This window comes from Dipteris shenzhenensis, chromosome 1 (assembly GCF_047967505.1).
Source record: "Dipteris shenzhenensis isolate YYH24624 ecotype China chromosome 1, Dip_SZ_1.0, whole genome shotgun sequence".
NCBI classification, from domain to species: Eukaryota; Viridiplantae; Streptophyta; class Polypodiopsida; order Gleicheniales; family Dipteridaceae; genus Dipteris; species Dipteris shenzhenensis.
Window position 1 is genome coordinate 53,651,943 of NC_141596.1, and position 20,880 is coordinate 53,672,822.

At 38.9% G+C, this 20,880-nt stretch overlaps 1 protein-coding gene across 1 annotated transcript; it reads right to left on the minus strand.

Annotated features, from left to right (window-relative positions):
- Window positions 1-1,595: 1,595 nt before the first annotated feature.
- Window positions 1,596-6,833, minus strand: LOC147906035 (E3 ubiquitin-protein ligase RGLG3-like). The gene is made up of 11 exons (XM_087376131.1): window positions 6,150-6,833; window positions 5,739-5,823; window positions 5,458-5,601; window positions 5,220-5,333; window positions 4,987-5,084; window positions 4,797-4,876; window positions 4,069-4,174; window positions 3,311-3,438; window positions 2,995-3,199; window positions 2,438-2,494; window positions 1,596-2,333 (listed from the first exon to the last, which is right to left on the minus strand). The coding sequence occupies exons 1-11, from the start codon at window positions 6,297-6,299 to the stop codon at window positions 2,253-2,255; spliced, it is 1,248 nt and encodes a 415-aa protein (XP_087232257.1). The 5' UTR covers window positions 6,300-6,833; the 3' UTR covers window positions 1,596-2,252.
- Between the last annotated feature and the right edge of the window lie 14,047 nt (window positions 6,834-20,880).

A 20,880-nucleotide genomic window follows, 5' to 3' on the forward strand; every position in this document is an offset into this window, starting at 1 on the left:
ATCATGCCTTCGGACTTTCACATGCAAGTCACAAGAATGTAAGTTGTAAGACCTTCAACAAAAGCATAGGCCCAATTCACAATCTCTTACACTAATGTTCCTATTAGTGAGGGACGAGACCGTGCAATTTCTATGCAGAAACATGGAGAAGAGAAATGCAAGGGCTATAGAGCAAACTGCAATTGTGACATACCGATGGCGTTCATCCACTTTCTATCCTACTAGCTCTGAGGGCATCTTAGCCTAGAATCCAGAAATCCAATTTCTTTAGTAGTAAGCTCAAAATATACGAGAATAGTATCCTTGGTCGACAGCCATCCTGATCATGAGTCTAGACATTGCCACTCCTAAGCCTTATCTTCTTGGAGAAGGGAAGGGGGAGAGAGTGAACATTCTTGAAAAGAGTGCCCCTCTTCACTTACAAGCTGGTGGATCCCACCACGCAAGACTAGGGGTGCTTGATGAAAAATGGTGTAATGCTTAGGATTGCACTTGCACGCATGCATTCTTGTCTACAAAATGGGAAGAAACCTTTGGCCCAGCTTGATTCCAATGGATGAGGCAAGTTTCGTCTAGGAAAGGATACATAGCATTTGGGAGAGAAGCTCGTATATGCACATTGAACTCCACCAAATCTCCTTAGCCAATGTGCTAAGCAATGTACCTCCTCCTTCCGAGCGCTCATTTTGAAGGCATTGCTATGTACCAAACCAAGGCTATCTTCAATATTAGGATTCTATCTTGATTCTTTAGGTACCTAACATGAATCAAATGTTAAATTGAGATCATAACTACATCTCAATGGAGGATAGCAACTTCAAAGAATCCCTGCTTATGCTTTCTCCGTCTCCCATCAACTTTGCTACTTCACTAAAATAACAAGCCCAGTTGCCTCATAGAAGCTGAATAATGTACCCCAAATATCAAATTCGGCTATGCTCGTTCAAAACCGTTGCACAATCCAATATTGTGCTGCTTTCAAAAAAAGCCCACTCACATCCTCACAAGAGCGAAAACCCCTTGTCCATGTAAGACAATGCTAGTTTCGTAGACACTAGCCCTTATCCTAAATATTGCTCCTTGCATCATAATTGCTTCCAAAATTCCGCTATGCTACACAATCCAATACCATGACGATCAACATTTTGCTCGTTCAAAACCGTGGCGCAATCCAATAATGTGCTACTCTAGCACAAAATATGTCGATTTGGTTTGAATGCTACTCAATGTTACTTTTGTGATTAGTTTCCATGTTTATTATGTGCTTTATGTTCAATATACATGTATATGATAGGTACTTCCATTTGTATGCATGTGGTGATTGACTACAATGAGTCCTACCTTTTTAAAGCTCTAAGGAACTAGTTAACATAGGATGGGTTGAATAGAGATGCCCTATGAAAGGCCACATAAACACTGATACAACTTTCATCATATCAAAGCATGTATAGAGAGTTTTAAATATCAAACAATAAGATGCTAAAGCCATGATGATTATCGCTATTATAACAATACAGTCTCAACATAACCATGGCAGTCCTGAATTTAAATGGCCTAAATCAAATACCATATGAGTGGCCACATAAACACAGTAATCTAATCTTCCTAATTTCAAAAGATAATCATATCATTTTTCCAATTAATGAATCGGTATGCAGTCTCACAACGCCAAGTGCTCAGATAAAATCTCCTCCAGGACATAACCCATGAAAACTTTTGGTCCGTCAAAAACCCAAGCAGAGTAGTATGTTCTCAATCTCCTGGGTATACGCAAACGGGCAACCACGACCTGGTCTTATTGCAAGGGAGAAAAGAATGTGGCAGTTTTGAAGTATTGCTTTCACATGCCCTCATGCGTCAAAAATTCAAGGCCTTGTACTGGAAGCTTGTTTGTAACCTCAACCAAGTCTTTTACATAATGAATAAACACTGGAAGGGGAGATTGAAGGATAATAATATCTGACCTTGCTGTTGGACCAAACCTTTACAGTCTGAGAATATTAGTCCCTGACCCCTTCATATGGGTACCCAGAAGCATACATCAATTTTTTTGACATTCACTCAGCAAAACAAGGTCCAATATTTCTGCAAGACTTTACAACTCCAGGATAAACCTGAATATGCCAGGAATGTTTTCTGAATGAAAACAGAACACGATCCGATATACAAGGACAATAGCAAACAGTAGGACAGCCATGGAGATTATGCAGTGCCCAACAATCTTATTCTATGTGAAAGAGGTTCAAGCAGCGTCAATACAACTTTAGCCTTGATTTTATCTCCGTCCGACACATGGGACACGTGATTAAGTCCTCCCCACAGTCTTGACAAGTCTGCAAAAGACCATAAATTTTATTCTAAATGATATCCTCTCTCTCTCTCTCTCTCTCTCTCTCTAAGAACAATTGAACTTTGAAGCATCAAATAGATATTGCACCTGATGACCACAATTGAATGCCAAATTTTTTGGGTTCATCAAACAAATAGGGCAGACCTGTAATGAATAGAGAGACATACAAGTACATAAGTATTTGCAAGCACCCCGTTGAGTCAACGGAACTGCTAATTTTCATGATCTCATTTAAAATTGAATTGCAAGCATCATCAGGCATTCTAGGTTTCATGATGTAACCTTGTTTCAGGTTTCCATCTCACATGTCTCTAGGCACTCTCAACTCCACAAAAAGTTATAGCATCCATACTCATCCGCACATTTATACCTCTATTTCTCACTTGTCTAAAACAGAGGATAGAAGTAAATTTTCAGACCAGCACTAGAGCAAAGCCAATTATCCTAACCGTTCCTCAATTTTTCAGTCTCACAGATTGTGCGTATGATTAACAGAGATCCCTTTACCATAAAACTCAAATCATACAGAGATCCCTTTACCATAAAACTCATACTTCCGACCAGTTCATCAGCAGAGACTAGACCATATCACACACATTCACACATGGCATTCTAAACTTTCCCAAAATATAAGCAGCAAATACCTGAAGATCTGATCCAATTTCTCCCCTAGATTGAGCAGCTGCATATGAATAAGCTCCAGAAGTGGATCTGTTGCTAGCCGACTGTTGGTAACTGGGCTCGTTGAAACTGGTGGAGTGTGGATATCTGGACCTTGCATTGTCATGCCGCCGGACCCCATCTGGTGGTGGGGCAGGTTCCAATGTGGTTACTCTTTCTGTCTGACGACTGATTGCAATACGAGCAAGAGTGAACATCAGTATACATGTAGAGAAAACTTTGCTTAGAATTGTCGTCAATGTGCATGCATTTAAGTTCAATGTTCCAATGTAGCCTTACTTTAGGAGCTTTAAACTACAGCATGCTTTAAACTGGCTTGGAATCTCCATTAGTGCCCCAAGAGCAAATGCAGCCTCTTTTTGCTCTGTCGCTATGTTCTTTGACATGATCTCTGTAAAGTTCACGAACTGCAACAAATCATCCCCAAGAAAATAAGTAATTATGTACATATTTGACTACAATGCACAGCCTTCCACATGAAAGTGGATAAAACAATACTAAAAGAGACAAAGTTTCCAACAAAAAAATCAAAAGCAGCTAAAAAAGCAAGCAAAGACCGAATAATAGCAGGAGGAGAGAGATGACAATGAACATTGACTGTGTGTGGTACAGTAACAGGTGGGCAGGGGGACAGAGAGAGAGAGAGAGAGAGAGAGAGAGAGAGAGAGAGAGACGTTAAAGACTTTTTCACAGACATGAGTACTGCAGAGATAATACAATGCAAATGGGTTGCTCAAACAAGATGACAGAAAAATTGCATGAACAGCCAGGATGCACGCTACCCTGAAATATTGTGCCACCCCTGCTCATCAAAGTAAAACAGGCAAGTAGTGCAGAATCACTACAAAGCAAAAATGTGTCCCTCAAACAAGATGACAACACAAATACGTTCCATGGAAAGCGTTGCATCAACACAGTTACCACTGTCACACACTGAAAAGCAGATGGAATGACGTGCCACCACCTATTGAGGGGAGTATCACTAAAATTAAAATTTTAATTCTCTATATACAATCAACCAACTTGACCACACTTACCTGAAAGTTGTCAAATGCACGTTCTGGAATATTATCATCAAACTGTTTCATCATGTCCCAGGGGCCATCACCAACACCCACTAGTACAATCGAGAGGGGGAATTCACTGCATTAAAAGAAACGTCAATTGTCAGAATCCCCATTATTGAGAAATGAGAAGGAAAGTAAACATAATAATTCGATGTCACTATACTCATGCTCATGTGCCCCTAATCCCTTCCCACCTTAATCTTAATAAATGTATGTATACATTTATCAATGTTATGGGGACATACTCACTTGACTCAACTTTTGTTTTGGGCACATGGAGGCTAATTAAGCTATGTTTGTCCATGGGTTATGCATAGGTTAATCTTTTAAGCCTATGTCTAAGAGGGGTGCACATTACATGTGAAATTGTATTTACACTCGTGAGCTCTACCATAAGCTATAGAGTAGTATAACATTTCGAAAGATAACTATAATATTATAAATTGTCCCTCCCCCCCCCCCAACTTTGGAATGTCCCTTACAGTTTAATGCCCCCTTCATAAGTGGTCCCTCTCCCCCCTCCCCAATCTCACGTAGCTCCCTCTTTAATGCACCCTCCATTATTCTTTCATTGAAACTCCTCCCCTCCCCCTTTATCCCTTAGATTAATTATGGCCTTGCCCTCTTCCTTTTCACCCCTCTTCTTTTCTACACAACTCATTAATGGAATTTGGGATATAATGTTAAAAGTGAAATACCTTGCGGCAACAATTGCATCGATAGTGCTTTGTTCTTGCGGGCTTAATCGTCCAGATTCAGTTTCACAACTTCTTGTAACCTGGTGGCAGCAGGAGGAGCACATCATCTTTCCACAGGTCTACAAAGTTGCTTCTTCCCTATTGAATGCCTATCAGAAATTTCACCAATCCAGCAAACAAAGGCATTCACCTGTCCATCTGCTATGATTAGTAACACATGGTATTGGCACTGACTTTCTGCAACAATATCCATTGCAGCTTCTATGATAGGAGCAAATGATGTTGGTCCTGCACATTATTGAAAAGAGTCACAGAATTAATAGGAGTTCCCCAAAAAAAGAAGACAAAAAAGGCAATGATTTCCGTGTTTCAAAAGTACTCCCAATGGGCATTACAGACATTAGGCAAAGCACTCATACACACCAGCCAATCGCAAATGAGGAACTATTTCCTTGTATCGCGCTAGAGCCTCTTCAAAGCCCTGACATGGTCGATGACCAGGGAAGAAGCTAAAAACATTTCGATCGTGTGTGGATACTGCATAATCACACTGATCAAAATTAGTTCATGCTTTTTCCACCATCAACTTGCTTGTGAAGCATCCGCCGTAAAACCATTCTTAGACAACCTTGAATTATCCAATTAAAATGAAGCCATATACCATCTCCAAATCCAAAACAAGGAATCAAGTTGTCTTCATCAAAAGGAGAAAGTGTTCTGCCGATGATTGAGATGGCCTGCTCGTAAGGATTAGAAAAATTTGGACCCGTTGCATGCAGGCTCTTGCCATTGAAAGACCTTTTTCCTGCACAAACCATCTTCACCTTTAACAATCCAATATATAGCAGCGATTCATAACCTTAATTCAGAACTCTAAAAATGGAGTCTGAAAGTGGACAGCAATTGGTCTAAGGCAAGAAGCAATTGAGAAATGTGACAAACCTGTCCACTCGTTGCTTTTCGTAAAATCAATGCCTACAATGAGATTTGATGATTCAAGGCCAGCTTCCCTCAGAGCACTTGTCACCTGTTTGTTTGCAGAGATTACTGCTGCTATGTCTTCGCAAGCTTGCTTGAACTTTTGCTAAAACACTCATACATTTTAATCGACGCCAATAAAGAAAATCATAGGAATGTATCTAATTTGTCAAGCATATTCACAGGCTTGGCAACTAGGACCTTGCAAAAGAGGCAGTCTTTACAAGTAAAGGCATTTGACCAGCCTCTCACAAACCAATGCACTGGCGCTGCACAAAATATCCTTCAGTCCTAAATTTTAACACGCCTTCATTCCTAAGTCGGAGATAAGAAGAGTGATCCGCAAGTGCACATGCACTAGATATCTTTGTATACCTGTTCGATGCTGGAGTAGTCGTCACTGATATACGAGTACTGTCTGGAAAAGGTCTTCTGAATTGCAGGACGCCTCACATCTCGAGCATTATATGATCCCCCGGTGGAAGGCGCAGAAAATGAAGATGATCGAGAAAACTTGGTTCCCATGTTATCTAGTATCTGGTACTGGAGAGAATTCCGTAGACGTTGCTTTCACAGAGAGAGCAGCCTGCCCAGCATACATACTCCTAATATCAGGGTAAGGACAAAACGAAAGAAACACAAAGGTGCGGGAGGCTGAAACGGTTTTATATGGAGAGAAGGAGGGTTCAGAACAAGAAAACGCAAGTCGGAGGCGCTAGTCAAATGTGCAGTGCCAGGAAAGATCTGGGTTCGGCAAGAGGGTCAAAGGGGAGAATTAATCCGCTAGGAGGAGGTGGATGGCGGAAAGGAGAAGGAAGGAAGGCAGGAGCTGGAGGAAACCGGGGGACCCAAAGGGGAGATGAGGTGAAGTGAGAAAAGGCAATCTGGGGGTAAAGAGAACATGTGAAAAAGCAAAGGAAAGGGGATTCTGGTGTCGTGAAAGATGCGAGCTCTTGAGTTCGCGATTGGGATTGGAGAGGAAGATGTGAGGAATCCGGGTTAGGGTCGTAGGGGAGATTACGTAAAGCTGGTGATGATGTCGAGAGTTGATGATTTCGAGAGAGAGAGAGAGAGAGAGAGAGAGAGAGATGGAGGTGGAAACTACCTGAGGTGGGTTGTTTCCGGCGACTCGCCAGCCTCCGTTGAACCTTCTCCGTCCCTCCCTCCCTCTCTCGCACACTCATCAAACGACTTTTTCAAGCCCGCTCTCTCTCGCCCTCGCTCTGCTCTCTCTCTCTCTCGCCCTCGTTTCCCACCCCCGACGTCCAGCCGAAGTAGAACCCAATTCTCTCTCTCCTGTTCCTGCCCTTGCGGATACTTTCCCTGTTTCGTCAACCAGGACGTATGTTCAGGCTTATCCGCCCCCCGTCTCTCTCTCTCTCTCTCTCTCTCCCCTTCCTGTGTATCTAATTTCCTTGTGAGGCCCGACAACAAAGACGAATGAACAACCCAGCTCTATGTGCCAGCAGTCTCTCTCTCTCTCTCTCTCGTGTGTATATAATTACCTTGTGCTCGACAACAAAGACGTATCAACAACTAAGCTCTGTGTGCCAGCAGCAGAACAATTTCTCTCTCTCTCTCTCTTTCTCTCTCTCTCTGTCTCTCTCTGTGGCTGTGAAAGAGACAGACTATGCTTTAGCCACCTTCCTATAAGTACCAGCTCATCACGGGGCACGGTCCTTCCTTCCCCCTTCGCTCTGCAGCTTTTTCCTCGTGGTTCCTCTTCTTGTTCAGGATTCACGCAACGCCCCAACCTCGCACGATCCTAGTCGGTTCGTCTCTATCACAAGGGTTGCTTTCTCGTACAGACTCCCTATTCCTGGATGGTGTGAACCTTCGCCGGATGCTTCTCTATACAACTGCTTCAGACAAGTGTTAGTCTTTGTAAATTGTATCATCTATCAGTCTATCAATTATCACACGTTAGCTTGAATGTTTGATTGTCGTTCAATGAGAAAACCGGCAAATTTGACTTGCAATCCAACTAGAAACCAAGTCTTTTTGCTTTATCAAAAGAAGGTCCAACTCTAAAATGACCTTCCAAGAAAATTTCTAAAATTTATGAGGATTAAACGCATCATGACCCCCTTTAATACTTGTAAATTTGTAAATAGTTAAATGTTTTAATTAGATTCAAATTTCATTTTCTCTAATATTATATAGGACTTGGAGTTATGCCTATAGTATGCCATAAGGTGATATCCCAAGAAAATGAAAAATGGAATCAAAGTGTTTCAATACAGTGACAATGATGTAACACTAATAGTAGATCTTAGTTCCAATTTCCAATGTCCTACCCTCTCCTCCCAATGTTTGTCTCCATTTTTTGTCTCTTGAGGTCACCAAGATCTTTATCTTCTTCCTTCTCTTATTCTTGATTTTTTAAATATTTTATCAAGCTAATCGCCATTTTCATTATTCTATCAGCCTCCAAGCCATCTCTATCTCCATCTCCATCTAAATCTAAATCTCTATTATTGTTAGTAGCATACTTCATCTATAGTCTTTTCTTGGATTTTGGTTTGATTTATTATTCTAATCTATTCAAAATTACTAGGAGTTTTTTCTACTCAAGCACTTGTCCTTGAAGGCATTATCATCCTCATCTTCAAATTCAGCTCCATCCACAAAAATGTAGAGAGATAATGAATAATAGAAGGAAGAAGGTCTAGAGGAAGGGGCCCATTACAAAAAACAAGGAAAAAGAGACGATGGAGACAAGTTGGAGATAAGGACACTAATTAAAAAAGTTATTAGTTTTAAAAAAATTGTAGAGAGATCTTGAATAATAGAAGAAGAAATGTATTTTTTCTGATTTTCTAAAATGAACCTCTTGCTTTGCACTACTTTGGTAAAAAATGTTGACAATGACCATTTCATCTCTTTTTTCTTCGTTTTTATCATAGGCCTCTTCAGCTAGCATGCCCATGTCTGTTATTGTCAATATCATATGTGTGTTCTTCTTCATTAATCTACTTTTACACCAATGATGTTTGTAATTTTATACTTCCTCACTAGATGGTTGATGTCTTTTATAATGTAGTTAAAACAATGAGGTTTCTATTATGTACTGTTCTTCTTTAATGATACATAGTAGAAGAAATGGACTCGAAACTACAGCCATTTTCATCATTAGTGATAGTTATTTTGACGGAAACAACATAGATTTTTTTTTGGTGCAAAAGATAAAAAGCGTTTAAATAACCATGAATGTAAGTATCGATAAGGAAGAGTAATAATAACTATCTTTATAACTGTCTATATAAACACTGACATGGTAATATATCGAAGGTTACAGATTGGGCTAAATTAGCTCCTATCTACCCTAAAAATTATGCGTGCACGTGTGCCTGCGCATGTGTGTGTGTGTGTGTGGGAGGGGGGGCGAGGAGGGAGATATGAGTTTGATTTTGGAACGGGGACATGGGATGCAATTTGAGAAAATCAATGTCATACTCTCTCTCTCATCTAATTCTCTCTTGATATTTAATGTAAACATACAAACTAAATCATGTCTCACTTACGCTTCTACCTCCACCTCTTAATGTCTCTCTCACTAAAAATGGGGCAAAGGTCTATGAGTGGTTTGTCTCCATTTTCATTTTCTAGTTCAATGAGCACCATTCTTAAAGCACGAAAAGCACATGGTAGCATATTATTACACTAGCTCAAGCAGCACATCGAACACCTACAAAACCAAAACCAAAAGGCCTTCCAATGCGCAAGTGAGTCCAAAGACTTAGTTGCAGGTCAGTAATTCCTACCTAATAGAAAAAGAAAAGACCCGAACAAAAAGGGATAACAAAAGCTTACAAAATACCTTATTGATTTTTGTCTCCATGGAACACCTGCAAAACCAAAACTAAGTGAGTCCAAAGACTCTGTTACAAAATACCTTATCTGAGTCATCATTTATGGTGTCATGGAAGTTCTTGAGTTATCTACAAGCACTTGCATGAAAGTTCTTTCCAACCATAAGAGCAGTGGCAAGTGTGTAATCGTTAAGTAGAAGATTGAACAATAATTTGTGTTTGTAGTAGGTCGAGTATTGTGCATAATGTGTAAGGGTGCGACAGGACAGATGTAACATTGACATTATTAGGACGTGGTGTAGCTATACTAGAATGTGGTGTGATGTATATTGAATCCCCATTATATGATTACGTATTTGAGTTAGCAATTCTTATAACTCCCAATTCATGGGACCTCTTGTGTGGAATGCTAGCAATAGACAATCGATATTCCATCACTTAAAATTCATAGCATATAGTTTCTAAGCACCCCTTTGTAGGCTCACCATTTAGAATGGGATGCCTAAAATTAAGATGATATGCCGTTTAAGTGATGACATATCGATGATGCACTACTGCTTGCATTTTACCTAAGAGGTCCCATGAAGTGGGAGCTAGAGGAATTGCTAACTCACATACATTATCTGGTGCAAATATATAATGTGGCTTAGATACCCATCACATCACATCTTAGTAATAGCTACACCATGTCTTAGTCATGTACATTACAAGGTTTGAGCTAGCTACAAGAGATGACAAGATTAATTTTAGGAGTTAGGGGCAAAGAGGCATAAGTATTCAATTTTGTAAGATTAGGTAAGTATCATGTCCTAGTTACCTCAAACTTACATATTCAAACTCATGCTCTCCCTCATTCACACTCTCCCAAAAATGAGACATCTCACCCTCCACCTACCCTTGCACTAGTGCTACTACACTCTTACACACTTGGCACAAAACTCCACTTCCTAAGGCCACAAACTATTGCTCAATCTTCTACTCACTCTTTTAGGTGCCACATGCTTGATCTCCTCTTGGAAATCTCTGTCACCTCCCATAATCTCAAAGAAAAATTGGGCAAGTATAACCTCTTAGATTTCTCATTGCCTCCCATAATCCTTATCACATTCATTGGCTTGCAATTGTGGTTGACCCTTACCCTAATACCCTAGATATTGGATCAATCTACCAATTTTGCAACCACAATGAACACTCACTCACTCACCCTCTTCATATCACAACTTATTTGTGGTCCACCTAGCTTAGTTAGGCAATTGATTTGCATTGATAAGCATCATCCTTGCATTGAATATGAACCTAAGAAACTTGCAAAAGTACTTTAACTGGACTATGGTTCTTTACTACAAGGTATTGACCGCTTTTCGACGCAAGTTCCAACGAAAAAACTACACTAATATTTTATTTTTGGGTTGTGGAGAAGTGTCGGTATTTCCATTGGTATATTTATAAAAAAAAATCTGTTCTTATTTTTGTCGGTCGATAATAGTTCTAGCATTGGTATTTCATTGACACACCTGACGGAAATACCAACAGCAATGTGGTTTAAAAAAGAACAATAGGGGGACAGAATGGGGCTTTCTACCCCACTATATATATTTTATTACAAGGTAGTACAAAAATGAATACATGCCATTCGAGCCACAAAATTGCCTAAAACTCTCTGATCATGTATTATTATGTACACAAAAGCTCCCTTCCAAAGAGGGTAGTGCAAGAATGAATGAGAGATATAAAATTACAAAATGCCCTAAGGTTGGCTAAAATAAGCAACTCCTACTCCCGTCTTCCAATCCAACCTATGTACATGCGGCGGCCTTGCAGATGTCTAACCTATGATGTTTGAGTACATCACCCATGCATCAAAGTATGAATGTATCATCAAACACAGACTCAGGTGGGTTTGGGTACTGTCCCTTTAGTTGGTCTAGGATATACTTTTTTTAAATTTCATATTCCTTGCGCCAATCATAATAAAGGTCCCCCTCTAATGTTATATGCAAAAACTATCTCATGCAACCCAAAACCATAACTCTTTTATCATTTGATGATTTCCTTTAAGTTATTGATATTATAGTATACATTTTCATTGGGGGGATTTCAAAAGTGTCTAGATGGGCTTGGTGTACTACGAGAAGGGGTAGTTGTGCCGTTGGGAGGGGTGGAGATCATACGTCGATGGGAGGAGTGTCGAGGGGTGGAGTCTGTAGCTGGGGTGGGGGGATGGGGCCAGTGGTAGCTTGTGTCTCAAGAACTATGTCTCGGTTGGAATGCGTTGTCAAGTCATGTACATTAGTTGACCCCCCATGACACTCCCCGACTCGACCCCCCATGTAGTCAATGATGCCTCACTATGGAGAGGTGACCTCTCTCCACTAGGGAGTGGTGACCTCTCTCCACTAGGGAGAGGAGGCCTACTATAAGGAGAGACTGGAGAGGCATGAGACGAGGTTATGTGAGACTAGAGAGTCCCTTGTAATGCCTCTAGCTGGACCTATACTATCCCCACAATCTTGTCAAGGATCATCTTGGAGATGCATGTCGACTTGACTCTGATGCCAAAGAACGATGTGAAGACATAGCTATTATAATGGAAAGACACAAAAAATAAAAAAACAAAACTAAATTAACAAAATTGAATTAACAGACAATTGTAAGAAATTGAATAAACAAACAAATTAACACAGCGCAATGAAAAGAGAGGAATACCGAACACAAAATATGGAAAAGGGAGGAATGAAAATGCAAAATACAGAATGCGGAGAGGAAGTGAAGAGGTAATGCAAGGGTAATGTGGAATGCAAAAAGGCAAAATACGGGGTAGCTTGAAATGCAAAAGTTGATTTGGAAATTCATGAAGGAGTATCCGATTCTCAAGTATAGCATTCCTATGCTAATTAAAAAACAAAAGCACTACAAGCTTTGCTTTACTATGGCCATTAAAATGCTGCAATCACTTTAACCCCTCCTTACATGGCAGTTTATTATAAGAAACGAATGCTGAGGGACTACCTAGAAGTCGACTGTCAACCAAAAGGAAAACGAAAGTAGTTATAATTATTGGGCTTCTTTACTGATGCGAGATTACTGAAGTGGAGACCTTCACGATACGTCACGGTTGATGTTCGTCAAGAGCGATTACGGATTTTCTTTGCACCGCCGTTCACATTCTCCACTGCAGATGCTTGATAGTGAAGGGACTTGGGCTTCTTTAGATTTTTGGAACTGAAAACTGGAAAGTTGAAACCGCGGCTTGCGTCACGACGCACGATCAATCGCTTCTCAAACACTAAATAGCAAAGATATCAGTCATACTTACAGTTCTTTTGTAGTCAAGATCACAAACGGTTTAAAGAAAGCAGCTTGATTTGGCGCAAAACTCCATTCAGGATAGCTAAGTCCCTTCGAAAGCTGTATTTAATCTTGTCATTGATTGGACACGGTCACGATATCACGTTCTGCTGTCAAAGATCTCGGCAAAGGTTTAGGCTCTTCTTGCCTAGATTTTGCAACGAACCATGTTCGCACCACGTGCCAACGCTTTTTCCTTAAAATTTCAAGTCTTTTTGGCAAAATAGGTGGAGCATTTTGATTAGCAAGTAAAATTATAAACTTAACCTAAGACCGCGCTCTAGAATTTGAAACGTTTTTTCTGATGGGCAATTGAGATTATGCATGAGTGATGTCCTAGGGTGTCTATCCTCTCTGTATCATTGCTAGAAATTTTGTCGATGCTCTCATCTTCATAACTCTTTGTGTTTGACATGCTTTGGAATAAACTGGTTTTTGTTCTCTCTCTTTCTCTCTCTCTCATCTCCATTCATGAGATGGGACATGTAACGAAAACTATATTCACCTACTTAAACTACTTAGTATCAATGTTGTTTGTCTTTACCTATCAATTTTGTTTGTCTGCCCACGTGATGTAATTGCCATTGGATTTAGACAATCTTTCACAACTAAATCACATCCCCTTTACATTTTGTGTCCCATGTGTTCCGTAAGAAGTTGAGTTGTCTCACCTAGCACCCATAAGCCATTTTCATGATTGCCATGTGGTTGTATGTCCATTCTATTTCGATGGAGGGGAATCAATAAATAGTCCATCTTCTCTCATGGGCAAACGGCTTCTGGCATTTCTATCTACCATTTTCTCAGCACTTTCTACAAGTCATGTAAACTAACAAGGCTTCCACAAGGCTTATGATTGCATTCCTAGGCATCATAAGATCACTATCTTTAACCTTAGATTTATCTTTAGGCTAAGGATAACCAAAACATATATGCTGTAGATACCCTTCTAACTTTTGTTCAAATTTAATAATTATAAGCTTTCATTACGATTGAACTTATGTAACCACATGCCTAATGGACTCCGCCTTAAAATAATGGAACCCATCTTTGTTTGCCTTTGATTTATGTTGCTAAGTATATTTTCAAATGTAAAAAATGAACAACACAACCTATGATGCATATTGGTCTCTTATTGCATTAATGTGCTATAGACAAGGTGTTAATAGCATTTTGGCAAGGTTATATATACCTTATTAATGTGTTATGTTAGTATTGAGTATAGCTTTTAATGTGGTTAGTATAGCATCGGCTTTATCTTCATAATTTTGAGCAATCTATGAGCATATAGTAGTGAATCTTGATTTTAAAATCATGTTTCCATATATGTGATGAGCATCTTGTGTGATAGTCAACTTTTCCACACAATTTTTACTTTCTTAAAAATGGATATTTATTTGGGTGATGAGGATCTTATGTGAGACCCTACTTTTCTAAATAGCTTTTAAATTATTAAAAAATAATATGGAATAGAATAGTATTGCATAACAATTGTGCATATATCTAACTTGAGTCTATGGTTGACTTAGTAATTATTGCCTATGATGTAGATATTGAATAATAGTTCCACAATAGATCCAAACAAATCTATGATAGAGTTATTAATAATTTCTTTTCATATAGATTGTTAAGTAAGAAGCAAGGACCTCATCTTTGTGAAATCTCTCTCACTTCAATAAAGCGAGTCCTTACAACCCATGGGCCATCTTTGTTGGGTCTTTGTCATTTCAAAAAAAGTGAGTCCTTATGCCCCATGGGCCCTTTATCCCTATAAACCTTTCGAATTGCCTATGATCCTATGAGATAATCCAAGATTCAATTTATGTTTATCTAAAAATTAATGTCTAACTTGACTTGTGAATAGAATCTATCAAAAGTAGATATGGTTCACATGGCTACTTGTTAAACATATGATTCTCACATTTTGAGTGATGATTTTTGAATGTGCCTCTTACAGAAAAATAATATTATTAGAACAGCTGAATCTGAATATATTTCATTTTTTACAATCCATATTTTAGCAATACAATATGGCTCTTATCAAATAGTGGATACCATAATGTGATAGAATTAGAGTACTAAAGGGGGGGATATTCAATTGTTGAAACATGGATAAACAATTGTACTTACCACTAGTCTCATTATCTCAATTGAGGTTGGGATTCTTGTAATTAGGTAGCAACTTCTCATTAGATGCTTTTCATGGTTCAAAAAGTAGTCTACAATTTTTATTTGCCACGTCATTCAAGTTTCTACTTTTAAAGAAGGCCATCATGTATGGCTCTCTTAAATGAAAAACACTTTATCATCAATCCACTTGCTATGGAAGAAAAACCTCAAAAGAGATCAAAGATTAATGAGCATTGTTGACCCCTGACAACTACACAAAGAGACTCACATCAGGGCATGGCAATGTGGGCACACTGGTAAATGAGTGGCAAGTGGGAGTGAGCAAAAACCATTAACACAACAACGAAAAGTCCAAGAAACACGTGGGGGCAATGATAGGCTAATCATGGGCAGGGAACACTACACACAAATGAACCCTATATAAGGGGCAATGACAACTTGGTGTGGGCCAGACCTAAAGAGAGGGAGAGAAGCCTAAAGAGTTCATGAAGAGTGTCTTGGTTGTATTCAATGCATTGTGCTAGGTTGTAAGGTGTATCCACCCCCCCCCCCCTACATGGGGTTTTCCATTAGAACTAAGGTGTCTTTGGAGAGAATTTATGATACCTCAAATTAATTACATGGACATAGTACACACACATGCACACACACTTTTTCCCTTATGGTTCTTTGGAGGAAGTAATACATTACTATTAATTGGTGGGAATGTTTACGGTAAGGACACCTTTTTTTCCATATGACTCGAAAGTAAGGAGGAATGGCAATTGACCCTTTGAAATACACTAACACTTAGTAACACATGCATACTAATGCCTTGTGTATCATATGGTTGGCAATATTAAGTGGGCTGTATGAGGAAGAAGGATATGTGGTTGTTTTGAATGCTTTGGAGAGGCGTGGAAGTTTATATTTTATATTTCATGATTTATTAAATAGAAAAAATACCCGATAATATGGAGAAAGGAGTCATCTTGGGATACTATATGGTGAAGGTATTTAAGAGCCTATTAAAGACTTATGGATCTTTATACAAAAAAAAAGGGGGTTACGCTCTGTTTGATCACCCCTTAATGGGAATACCTTAGAAATAATAATGGAAATTGAACTTCACGGATTATCTTGCATGGGTTTACTTAAGTGAGATACACTATATTTATCAAAGTAGCCTATATGGCAAGACAGTGGAAGGTTTAATATCCAATATTGATTTGTGTAAAGATGGAATATGTGAAATAACTTTGTTTAGAAACAAGAAGGGGAAGGACCCCATCTCATCCCATGATAGAGAGGAGAGATGTAAATATTACCATTTTCTACTATTGCACCCTAGAGTATAGAGAAGAAGACATGGCAATTGATCCTTTGAAATATGCTAACATTTGAGCTTTTGATTGATATAAACACATGGACCCCTTTAAAAAATAACTATATATGGATGTGAAAAGAAAAAAGGAATACATCCATAGAAATAATCATGCATGACATTGCTCAAGGTTTGGTATTTACCACTAGTGAAACCCACTTGAGGTACTAAAGGAATAGAGGGTATTTACCCTGGGAAGATAAATATAACGACTTATGTATTTCAAGAGTTAATAAAATAAAAAGGGAAGACATGGGCATATATAGCAAAATGTGAGTACTGCACGTATCCACTATAGTAGCTTAGAAACAAGGGACCAAGACAAGGCCTTTGGAGCTTTTACTTAACCTATCATTTGGAAAGGTGATAAACTTAGACAACACACACACACACACACACACACACACACACACACACACACACATACACCCCCCCCCCCCCCCCTTTGCATGGGGTTCTTTAGCAAAAACACTAACAGTCTCTAGAAAGATTATTATTCTTATTTCAAGTTGTGTATGAACATGGTACACACGCACGTATATTTATTTCCTTATGTAGGGATTTTTTGTTCGGAGCAACAAAGCATGGAGGTAGGCAAGTATACATATGACAATAGTTGATATATTGAGATAACAAGCCTTGGATGCAAATACCCTAATGTGGCACTTTATACACTTAGAAAAGTAAAGACTTAGTTATTAATGATGATATTAACCCATTGCTATGGGAAGCTATATATGTCATCTATATACATGACCTTTTACTCTAAACCCCCTTTAGCACCATGATAATTGGAGCTGCTAAATATACTATCCACAATAACATTAAGTATGTAGATCACATGAGAAATAATAAGGCAGGGGACAAGCTATTTGAATTATGTTAATTATTTGAATAATTCAAGTAATTTGTAATATTGAAAGTAATAGGATGGGTGGGAGATTAAGGAATGAAGGGCTACAATTGGAGCATGAAACGTAGATCCCCATTTGGTGCCTAGTCCTCAAGAAGGATCCTGGAGTACCACTTTACATGAAAGTTCAGAGCGAAAATAGCCTTGGGTACAAAGGTCGTATGCACGGTAATTGAGGACAAAACTTGATGAGCACTGGATTATCCAACCCTTGACCTGAAACGACCAGGAGGTAGCAACAGGGCACTGTGGTGATTGGCTCACTAGCCAACACCACACGTTCATGACCGAATGTGCCATCATGGAGCCAAATACCCACCAGCCTCTTGAGAGTGAAGTAGCTTGTTAGCCATCCAAAATAAACCTGGAACACGCACTAGAGATTTGGTTTCACTAGCTTTGAACTCTAAGATTTTTCTTCCTTAGTGGTACAACAAACATAGCACATTGGATATTATCACCCTGTAGGAACACTAAGAGGCAATGATCACCCCTTGGATCATACTAGAAGTGATTCATTATCCACACGCCAACCCAGCGTTGAATGCGGTGATAGGCTTTTTTTGTGTGACTAGTATCTTTTTGTATCATATGAAATATGCTATGTAAATCACATATAAAAGCACTCACGTGTAGAGGCAGTAGCACTGATGGGTGCACATGAAGCTAGCATGGATAGGATAGAAGATAGTAGCTAGAGAATATCATGACATTGGCCCTCGCTATTTTTTGGGATGATTTTTGTATTAAACATATATTTTGAAAATAACTATGTGCTTGTATGAAGAACCCTGATTGCAGAAGATGATGACAAGAACTTTGAGACCAAGTTGATGATTAGATGACCTATGGACTTTGGATGTGGACCTTGGATTGGCACATGGAATGGATGATGGAGGGAGTGGTCACCAAGGCATTGAAGAAGGACTAGTGCTTTCCTAAAGAGACTACAGGTAAGGTATACTTTCAATGGCCACAACAAAAAGTAAAGGATCATACAAGAAGGGTGGAAAAGTGAGATAAAAGGATAAGTTCTCATTGGTTGATGGAAAGAGCCAATCAATGGCCAAGGTTTTGCATGGAAAAGGAAGGAGGTGGGTTAACGGAACTATTAGTTAGATCTCTATTAAGAAGGGTGGTGGGATTGGTTCAGATCCATCTTCTTGCTCGTCTCACGAGGTAGAGGGCAGTTGATCAGGCTTTCATGAGCTTCTGGCTCATTTCAGCTATGTGTTTGTGAGGAGATCGTGAAGTTCCTAGTTGTGCCATCAGTTTTGTGGGTGGCCAATATTCTCGAGAGATCTTTGTTTTCGGTTCATAAAGTTGTGTGTGCATCAACCTACCAGGCTGATGGGTGAGAGAGGGTTTGTGGATATCTGAAGGAGCTTGTGGAAGCTCACGACAGCCTATTGGCATTGCTGTTGAGTGAGGGAGCCTTGATCCACGGATGTTTTTAGCATAAGTGGAGGGAGTATCCAGCTTTGGCGAAAAATACATGAAACAACTATTTCATTAATTTTGGACTCTTGCACTGTCCAAATTCATTTTGTGAGATAATTTTGGATAAAACATTTCAAAAAAAGAGGCTCTTATAAAACAAAACATTGAGTCAAAAAGGAAGATTTTAAAAAATCAAATTAGAAAAAATGACGTGAGATGTTAAAAATAGAGTACATCACATTGTTAAAAGAGACAAAAAAGTAAGATTTTAAAAAATCAAATTAGAAAAAATGGTGTGACATGTTATGAAAACTAGAGTACATTTCAAAAAGAGCACATCACATTTGTAAAGAAGTAGATCATATTACTCAAAGCCATATGGTGTCAAAAAACACCTTAATACAGTCTCTCTTAACATCATCTTAACATCACATTTGTACAAGAAGTAGATCATATTACTCAAAGCCATATGGTGTCAAAAAACACCTTAATACAAAGCCATATGGTGTCAAAAAACACCTTAATACAGTCTCTCTTATCTAAGTCTAGAAGATCTCACCATTGGTCTCTCTTATCTTCTCAACAACCCAATCTTTCACTGCCTCCATAGCTGTATCCTCAACATAATTACATGCGAAGAAGAAATTTAAGCAATCACTAATTGTTTCTTTATAATTTCTCTGAGAGGCTCTTATTGTTCTCTCAGCATCCGCATCAAATCACCCATGACGAGAGCTGTGATAACGCAGGTTACTTAAGAAGTCTAATAGATCTTGTCGTGCTTTTATCATACGTCTTAGAAGTCTTTCACTGTCTGCTATCTTGAGAGTCTCCTCCCTCTCTACGTGCCTTTGTGCAGCAAATTCCTCTCTCTCCATGTGTGTCAAAGGAGAACCTTGTCGAATTCTGGCCTCTCTCTGTGCTCCTTGGTCAGCAATCCATTCTTTGAGATTGTTAATTCCGAACTCCATGTCTTCGACAATGCCAAGGACATCCATGGGTGGGGAGATGATAAAGAAAGGGAGATGGACTACGATGCAAGAAAGAAGAGAGTGTCTGCGGAAGAACTAGGATAGAAGAATACTTGGTTATCAGGATGGATGAAAGAAGACTCTGAGAGTGTTCGCGGAAGGACTAGGATAGAAGAATACAAGAAGAATACAAGTTAATGAGAAGCACTAGGATGGATGAAAGAAGAGAGTGTTTGTGGAAGAACTAGGATAGAAGAATACTTGGTTATCAGGATGGATGAAAGAAGACTCTGAGAGTGTTTGCGGAAGGACTAGGATAGAAGAATACAAGAAGAATACAAGTTAATGAGAAGCACTAGGATGGATGAAAGAAGAGAGTGTTTGTGGAAGAACTAGGATAGAAGAATACTTGGTTATCAGGATGGATGAAAGAAGACTCTGAGAGTGTTTGCGGAAGGACTAGGATAGAAGAATACAAGTTACTCAGAAGGACTAGGATGTAAGAAATAAGAGAGTGTTTGTGGAAGGACTAGGATGAAGAATACAAGTGCACTAAGGCACGATGTGTTCACTACGATAAGGGTTGGAATAAAGTGAGAGGCACGATGTGTTCACTATGATAAGGATAAGGGTTGGAATAAAGCGAGTGGAGATTGAATGCTCTACTTTAAGTGAGTGGAGATGATAAGGATAAGGGTTGGAATAAAGTGAGAGAAGCATTGCGAATGCTCTACTTTAAGTGAGTGGAGACTGTCCAACTGAATAAAATTCTCATCACACAAGGATTTATTTCCAAATAATCACATCATCACACATTCATATCATAAAATTGTGTGCATGAAGAAATATATTACAAATATTACATCATCACATATTCATATCAAAATTCTCATCACACAAGGATTTATTTCCAAATAATCACATCATCACACATTCATATCATAAAATTGTGTGCATGAAGAAATATATTACAAATATTACATCATCACATATTCATATGAAAATTCTCATCACACAAGGATTTATTTCCAAATAATCACATCATCACACATTCATATCATAAAATTGTGTGCATAAAGAAATTATATAAATATCGTGATTATGCCACTTAAGTAATAAGTCACAAATT

Excerpts from the sequence above, each read along its gene's own strand:
- LOC147906035 (XM_087376131.1), bottom strand. The coding sequence starts at position 6,299 with ATGGGAACCAAGTTTTCTCGATCATCTTCATTTTCTGCGCCTTCCACC. Across the intron at positions 4,877-4,986 it reads TAATCATAGCAGATGGACAG|GTTACAAGAAGTTGTGAAAC; the intron begins GTGAATGCCTTT and ends TGCTGCCACCAG. Across the intron at positions 3,200-3,310 it reads TGTAGTTTAAAGCTCCTAAA|TCGTCAGACAGAAAGAGTAA; the intron begins GTAAGGCTACAT and ends TATTGCAATCAG.